The 9,218-nt window shown below is 30.1% G+C and overlaps 1 protein-coding gene across 1 annotated transcript; it reads right to left on the reverse strand.

The window, feature by feature from the left end:
* Nucleotides 1-338: 338 nt before the first annotated feature.
* On the reverse strand, nt 339-3,318 carry LOC145045902 (uncharacterized). The gene is made up of 4 exons (XM_078994192.1): nt 2,817-3,318; nt 1,569-2,693; nt 1,035-1,343; nt 339-862 (listed from the first exon to the last, which is right to left on the reverse strand). The coding sequence occupies exons 1-4, from the start codon at nt 3,316-3,318 to the stop codon at nt 339-341; spliced, it is 2,460 nt and encodes an 819-aa protein (XP_078850318.1).
* Between the last annotated feature and the right edge of the window lie 5,900 nt (nt 3,319-9,218).

Raw genomic sequence — 9,218 nt, forward strand, 5'->3', positions numbered from 1 at the left:
GTTCCAGACATTATACGTTCCTCCATAACACGTTTGCTCAATGTTATCACCTGTAGTCTAGTACCATTACATAAGTTGTTTTTCTGATCAATATGTCTCAGTAACATTACTGGAACACCAATTTTTAAAACTAACTTATGATTTGGTAGACCGGATACTTTAAGACCTTTTAATACATCATGCGAGTATAAATTTGCATGAAACTGATCATGGACAAATTCGGACTGACATAGGCTATCAGAACTTCAATATTCAACCTCATCTCCTGGAAACTTCTTAAGCAAACGATCATTTATTTCCTGAACAACTTCATTCTTTGGAGCAAGTATAGCTCTTTCTTAGAAATAATTTGTACTGCTATACTTCTCCAAAATTGAAGGATATACAACCTCAATTAATGAACCGATAGGATCATCTGGATCATTAATGAGAATGTCATTCAGAATATCGATAATCGTTTTGCCTTCGTTCGGACCACCGATTTTGCCTTCTCCTATATCCAATAACCAATTTGCAAAATATCTTATTTTTTCTATATCAGGTCGATCCCTTCCAATAGTTAGCCTCATGTTTTTTGTTAATCTATACACTTTGCAGTGTTGCCATAAATATGAAGAACTCAAAGAAGCATTAACAATATTATGTCTGCTGCCACCCGGAACAACAGGTAGAATCTGTCTGAAATCTCCTCCAAAAACATTAACTTTCCCTCCAAAAGGAATATTTGAGACGCTAGAATTTCCACACCGTAATACATCTTTCAAAGTTCGATCTAAAGCTTCAAATGCATGCTTATGGATCATAGGTGCTTCATCCCAAATTATCAAAGAGGTTTTTCTTAATAAGTTAGCCAATTCACCATCTGGATTTATTTTACAAAAAGAATCCTCTGTAAGTTCAAATGGAAGTACAAATCGAGTGTGTGTTGTTCTACCACCGGGCAACAATAACGAAGCAATACCGCTTGAAGCAACATTTAAAACAATATTACCGTCTAATTGGTGCAGATATTGTCTTCCATAGAAAAGTTTTACCTGTTCCACCATAACCATAAACGAAGAAAACACCTCCTTTATTTTCTTTAACAACACTCATGATGTTAAGGAAAATATTACGTTGCTCATTTTTTAATGCAAGAAACATATGATCAAACTCATTCTTCATAACGGGAATGTCGTAATCTAGCTCCTCAATGATAAGTCGATTGTTCAAAGAAGAAACTGATTCAACATCTGGGTAAGGCATCTTTGTGAAATTTTTGAGAGTGGAGTTGTTCCGAAGTAAAATCTGTTCTATTTCAAAAAAAGTTAAGTTCCTAACTTCATCTTCACCGAGTGATAAGTCTGCACCATAAATCATAAATTAATTATAAAATATAAAATACAATATTTAATAATATTTATAATAATTATTTAACGGGTTTTGATAAGAAAAATAAAATATTTAAAATATAAAAGAAGAAAATAAATTAAATACCTAGAGATTCAACCTTTGTCGTTGGTTATATAGAATTCCATCCGACAAATATTCCTATGTATTTTCCCAAACAATCTCTGGTTTAGACATACTGTTACACATCAACAATGTGGCAAATAAGAAGCGTAGAAAAAAATCAGATCCAGAATGACTTACTTCTTTAATTGCATCGATGTATTCCTTGTCCTCATCTAATAGCCCGAGTGCATAACAAGTATCTCTAAAAGAAGAATATGTTTCACCATTTACCGTGCAAATTTCATCAAATGATGTTGGACCTTTAACTTTATTTAAAAGAATCCTTAAAAAATAAGCTTCGCCAAGATTAGGTGAAACCGAATGAATTCTACCAATGGCTTTTCCGACTTTCCTTCTCTTCCAAAACCTACCATTTAATACCCAAAAAAACTTTGTAGGAAATTCAACATATGTAAGGTCTCGTGCTTCACTATTAATTGCATTACATTCCATCCAAGTTGTGAACTTTGAAGCAGCAACCAAAGGTTTGTCTAGAACATCGTCGATATCATCGTCTTCGCCATATACAATCTGATGTTGATTAGGAAGATGAAAAGGTAGTCTAACCACCGAAGGATACGTGCAATGAACATCATATTTAAAAAATCTCCATGATGCTTCACATGTAGATAAATATCTACAATCGTAATATTCAGCTATTTCATCGACTGAATCATTATTTTCACATTCATTGTTTGTTAGTACAACAACAACTGTAGCTCTATCAGGACCCTTGTTTATGTATTTAAACAAATACTTTATAGAAGATCCCTGGTTGCACCATTCAACATTAATATGTGCCTGATATCTTTTTAATAGATATTTGTTGTATGGAACAACATTTCTATTATCCAACTTGACACCTGATTTTTCTACAAAATGACCATCGTTTCTTCTCCTATATAACGGAAAACCATTTTCATAAACACACGAATGATGAAATAATTGTTTTGGAATGTTTTTAGAGCAATTTTTATCCACCATGCATAGACAATTGATATTTTTAGTTCCACATGGACCATGAATCATGAACTCATTGACAAGTGAATATAATTCAGGCTCTTCAATTTTGTTTGGTATCTCGGCAAAAATTATTGGATCAGTTAATTCAACAGTGGGTAACTTGTTTTCAGAATGCATGAATAAACATATATGACTATGCGGTAAACCTCTTTTTTGAAATTCAATGGTATAAACATCTGCATAATATTTGGCAAAAAAAAAAAAAAAACAAAATATGGTTAGACAATAAACACATATAAAAAATATACTATAATAAGAGTAATGTTTTATCAATAATGAAAAAATATAATTTTAATTACATGCTTGAACTTTGCCGAAAATTTGATTCTCCCTTAAGTCTTTAATAAATGCATCGAGCTTGATCTTGAACAACCTACATAATATATCAGGCCTCTCTTCTAGTTGAAGTGAAGTATCCTTAAGAAACCTTTTAATCTCTGGCCATTTGGGATTAGACGTAAATGTTATGAACAAATCTGGATATCCAAACCATTTACATAGTGACATGGCATCCAAATAGTTTTGCAGCATATAACGTGCACCACCAGTAAAGGATGAAGGTAATATGACACGTTGGCCAACATTTGAGACTTTAGTGGATCCTTGAGCTTTTTGGTTACATAAATTCTCATAAGACTTGCATCTATGTACATGTTGTTGCCTACGTATGTAATGCAATCTCTCAGTTTCAATCATAGCATAGGCATCTACCATAAACTGTTGAAACAATCTTTTTGAATTAAGAATGAGTGAGAACGAATGATCTCTATGTTGAATTCTAAAAGCGAAATATTTTCTCATTGTACATTTCACCCGCTTGCTGTTGGTCATAAATGACACACCTTTATGAAGAATGTCAACACTGTAACCATCATCTCTATATGGAAACAACAATGGATATTAAAGAGGAAGGTATGAAGGATGCAATTCACTGATACGTTGTAGAAATCCAGTTTTTGTTTCAACAATAATATCTCTCTTTTCAATTGAATCACAAATGTCACCGACAATTAAAGCGGAAACCTCAGAAGCACTCGGTAGGTTATATGTTCTTCCATCTCGTTCCCTTCTCCCGATAAGTCGTAGTTTCATATCAACTTGAGGATTTTTCTGAAAGGTATCTCTTACCATCCTATAAGATCTAACCACCACATTATTTGAATCCAACATCACCTTAATATCTTCAATAATATCACTATCAATTGTCGTTGATTGATCTTTTTCCCCACTAAAATAAATGAAATTATACATAACATTAGTAATATATATATATATATATATATATATATATATATATATATATATATATATATAACGAATAATAATGAATAAGAAGGCTGAAAAAAATACCCAAAGCATCTTTGTCTATTTGAAATTTCGTTCTCAGTATCATAAATGTACAACTGAGAGAATTTTGGTAACGATCCTTTTGCTAGTACAAGACTTCCAATACTATGATAATTTTGACCACCCAGTCTGAAAATGTAAGGAGCGTTTCCTCTATTGATTGAAGAATCAATTTTACCACCCATCGGCGTAAAAGAAAACATTGAATTGTAACGTCTAATGTTTTTCATGAATTGTTTGCTTTTAGAATCCATATTTCGAAACATTCTTTCATAACGGGGGGGGGGGGGGGGTTGCTTTAAATCTGGAAGTTGAACTTTAACGTAACCACAACATAACGAATAATATGTGTTCGCTTTTTCTTTACCTCTGATGGATTCATTTCTCCATAACTTTGCATGACATGTTTGACATACAACATTTTGATCACCATGATCCAAATATTTTGTAAAATAAAAGGCGTAGAAAAAAATATCAGTGAAATTTATAAGTATATACAACCCATTATTTGAAATCTAATAAAAAATGAAAATGGATATTATTTTGTTATTACCATTTGAGATACCAACTATAGTGTTTTAATTTATGAGTTGATCGATATTTTCTACATTTTCTGTCAAATCAATCAATGGGATAGGTGATAAATGTGTCGTCTTCCTTTTTAATTTATGGCATCTTGAATTGAACTTGATTGATAATGAAGAATCAGTTATTGTAGATGCATTTTTCGATGTCATGTCATTTGAAAGTACATAGTACTGCCTTTTGTCTACTAACTTGGAAGTGACAAATTTATCGAAACCGATGTTATCTGAACAAAAAAAAAGTATATATATATATATATATATATATATATATATATATATATATATATATATATATATCCTCCCGATTATAAAGAAAATTAATAATAGTATATTTTGAAAACAATAAATTATTACCATTTGTAATGTTTGATAACAGATTTCTAACATTTCTAATCTTAGATAACGGATTTCTAACATCTGTAAAGGAATGGGAGTATTGTACGGTTGTATTTTTGATTCTAGAAGAATTAAATGTATTAACATTTTCAGTTTGACGAACAATGTTGGTTGACAAATCTACGAAGAACAACTTATGAAAACTGAACACATATGTATAAAACAAAGTAGTGTTTGCAATCATATAATATTCCAAGATAATAAAAAAAATATGAGAAATCCTTTATTGTATATAAATGAAAAATAACCGTAAAACATGGAATAAAAAATAATAGGGTTATAATTAATTATATATTTTAAGAGATGAGGTAAAAATATTTTTGGAAAGCTGGATGTTGTATTCATTATCTTCGATCTTTTATTTTTCAAATATATTTTTCTTTGTCTTCTTTTCTCTCTAGCTTGCAAGTGGTACATGTTATTGATATTTTCTGCATAAGAGATAATATGATAGTATATGAAATGCATAGTTACGTAAATAATATGTTTATATAATAATATAGAATAAAAAAACGTACCTTTGTAAGCATCGGTCACCACTTTTGAAGCATATTGACTTGCAGCGGACGAAGAATTTGACAATTTATCTATTTTTTTTATGTTAATAAATGTGTATATTATTCGAATAAATATTATGTGAATTAAAAAAATAAAAAATAAGAAAAAAAAATCTATAAGAAAATACTTACCTTTGTAAATTGAAGTTTTAACAGCTGTAGTTGTTGAGGCTAGATTTGTTGTTGTAGTACCCAAATTAATATTTTTTGTATTATCTAAATAGAAACTATTTAGTTTTATTGTCTTTTTAGAAGAAAGTGAACGCATTATATGTCTACAACCTTAACAATTAAGATAAATAAAATTAGTTTATAAATTAATATGCTTAAAAGATAACAATTAAGTAGGTAAAATAAAAATTATCTAGCGAACAAATAGGTATAAATTCAATTTGTAGTCACTATTAAGTATTCTTGTTAAGTAGTAGGAAACACAATATAATTTGATTTTGTTGTTTTTTTTGAAATGGTTTATTAAAATGTACATATAAATTAAAATTAAATCTATTAACATGTTACTTATTTATAAAAAATAAGTAAATTGAATAGGTTGTATTTCATAACTATAACGTTTAATAGTAACATAAGGGCAGTTTTGGTATTTCAGTTACACATTGTGAGGGGAAAAAAGCTTAGAGAGGGGCTAGCCAATTGGTAGGTGGTAATTTTATACTTATTTATTTATTTATTTTTAAAATTTTTTAATTATTTACATATTTATTAGGATTAGGATAGGGGATTATTTAAGGTGTTATACATATGTATGTTTTCATTCAACTACAAAAAGTTATGATTACAAAATGTATTTCAAATTTCAACTACACATAGTAATATGGGTCGGAGTTGGATCCAAATAATACTCGATACCAAAAAGCACACTCACTCGTCAGGTGTCTTCTATTTGCACAAAGAAATCGGGTCAAGAAATGACAATACTCTCCCCAACCACTCTATCTCCCGACGCCTTCTTCATCACTACGTCTCTCTATCTTTCTCTGTCTATGTGTATCTTCCTACCAAAAAGCCTCAGACCCACTTGGTTTCACACCATTCTGTAATTAGCTTTTTGTTTCAATGAACTCCAACCCGCCTTGACGCTCGTCGCCGGTTAACCCTTAATGAATCTCCTAGATTTCCCTACAATCGATTGGGTTCAACAACGCAAGGCGTCTTGGTGCTGGAAGATTTCATTGACGATGACCACTCCTCCCGCGATATAGTCTCCGTCGGGTGAGAAAACACGATCGTAACCCTGACTCTCCGTCTTCCACTGCAACCATCAATTCCTTCCTTGTGGAAATCATCAATCATCATCCTCATTTCCAACCTACAGCTTCTTCTAGTTCCATTTGTTGTTTCCCCAATTTCACCCAATTCTTTGTTCAAATGATCACAGGGGGTAAAACCCTAGTTCTCCATGGAAACCCTGTAGATAATTTAGTTTCCAACATCCAAAGGCTACGTAAAGGCGTAAGAGGAGTTTGCATACAGTTTGTCAAGTCCAGGTCTTTCTTGGATTGTCAAGCTATCTTTAACCACCAAAATGACCTTTTCGTTCCTTGCCCAAATGATCGAATACGATTCTTCCGAAATCTAGGTTATATAACTTATAACCCTCTGTAGCTTCATGTTTTCCATCTGAATGTTTTACAACAGGGGGGATTAAGGTAATGGTTTCATGTTTGAAGCATATAAGGTGTATTTGATCGAGTAATCATCTTACAGTTAGCAGGAATGAATGTCTGTTGAAAGGTAATTGATATTTTGGTTAATTTATGGTTAACTTATAAGCCTCTCTAACCTCATGTTTTCCATCTGAATCTTTTACAATATGGGTATTAACCTAGTGGTTCATGTTTGCAGCATCTAAGGTGTATTCGATCGAGCAATCTTCTTACAGTTTGCAGGAATGAATGTCTGTAAAAAGATAATTGATATTTTGGTTAATTTATTGTTTGTGACATATGTTTCGGTTTACAATTTGCAGATATTGTTATAGACGAAGAGATTAAAAAATGTTGTTTTAAAAGCTTAGAGCTTGAAGATGTTTCTGGAAGGTATATCATATTTTCTTGTTTTTTCTTAGTCAAAATGGTTTTTTATCGATGTTTTTTTTAGTTTGGTTTAAATTTGATTTGAATTCCATTAATACATTTATTTGCAAATGATTATGGAATTGTAATCAACACAATCCATTGATTGAAGGAGATTTTAAAAGTAGGTAAAGTCTTCTTTGGTTTACTAATTGAAAGTTGGACATCAACACATGTTTGTAGGCTAAATTCAATATTGGTCCTAAGAAATTATGGATAAAACGGTAATTTTAGCCTAAAAATATTAAGAAGTTTGACTTGTTTTATCCTATATATGTATGACAATGGGCAAACAGGTAATTGTTGTAATTTTTTATTAGCTACATATACAGTTAATAAATTAAGTTGTTAAGCAGTTTAGCAGTCAAAAAATTAAACAGTTAGCTACATATACAGTTAAGAAATGACTGTTACATGAAAATAAAAAATGAAATGATATAATCATAAAATAAAGATACAAATAAACTATTTATGCATTTATACAAAATTTCTTGCATACACATTGAATGAAAACAAAATATAATAATTTAATGAATAAATCATTATATTAAAATAGCTACATATAACATAAATTTGATTTTGATTTCATTAGCCATGACATGCCATGGCTAATTAGAAATTAGGGAACAAATAAACATATATACATATACACACTTTAAAAGATGAGTGTATGCAATAATTTTAAAAAATAAGTATATTAAAATAACAAAGCATAACAAAATTTTGATTTTGATTTCATTAGCCATGACACAACATGGCTGATTAGAAATCAGGTAAGAAATCAACACATATGCATATACACACTGTAAAAGATCAGTACACCATTTCCAGAATTATTAACACACATTCAGTGTTTTGATGTTATTTAATACATTTCCAGTTATAAATTAATAACTAGAGGAATGACAACAAAATATATAAATTTGTCTATGTGTGTGTGCCTATATATGTATGACCATGGGCAAAACGGTAATTTTTGTAATATTTGATTAGCTACATATGCGGTTAATAAATTAAGTAGTTAAGCAGTCAAGAAATTAAATAGTTAAGCAGTCACACACATGCATACACATTGGAATAATCGAAAGAGTATTAACTTTTTTTTTTTGTGCATATTATACAAAATTTATTGCATACACATTGAATGACAACAAAATATATTAATCTGATGAATAAATCAGTATATTAAAATAACAAAGCATAACAGAATTTTGATTTTGATTTCATTATTAATGACATGCCATGGCTGATTAGAAATCAGGGAAAAAAGAGACATAATATATTTAGATAGTCACAGATAGAATGCGACATGAAGATGAACACATTCAATAATTATAATAAAAAATTTTAATAGCCTACATAAAAGAATAACAGAAGGCGACTTGAAGATTTGATAACAGTGACAAATATATTGAGATATAAACAGATATCAGATGACATCAACATGTACACAATGAATAACCATCAAAAAAAATTTAATAGCATACCTTAAAGCAATAACAGAAAGCGAATTTAAGATTTCTTGCAACGTTTTCTTTTTCTCTGAAATTTGGATTCCATGTGAATGAAAATAACTGTGAGAATGTATTTAAGATAAATTGATTAGCTAAATTGCGTTTTTTTAGGAGTTGATAAGCATGATATATTTGAAAATTTTAGGAAGATACGTTTATCATTAGAAATAAAGTATTGATTATTTACTTTCCATTAATTTGAATTTT

This window comes from Lactuca saligna, chromosome 5 (assembly GCF_052625555.1).
Source record: "Lactuca saligna cultivar CGN05327 chromosome 5, ASM5262555v1, whole genome shotgun sequence".
Taxonomy (NCBI): domain Eukaryota; kingdom Viridiplantae; phylum Streptophyta; class Magnoliopsida; order Asterales; family Asteraceae; genus Lactuca; species Lactuca saligna.

Bases quoted from the DNA above. Each gene is read 5' to 3' on its own strand.
- LOC145045902 (XM_078994192.1), bottom strand. From the start codon at position 3,318: ATGAGAAAATATTTCGCTTTTAGAATTCAACATAGAGATCATTCGTTC. The intron at 1,344-1,568 runs GTATGTCTAAAC...TTTATGGTGCAG, and splicing joins CACATTGTTGATGTGTAACA to ACTTATCACTCGGTGAAGAT. The intron at 863-1,034 runs GTAAAACTTTTC...AAATAAATCCAG, and splicing joins TTATGGTTATGGTGGAACAG to ATGGTGAATTGGCTAACTTA.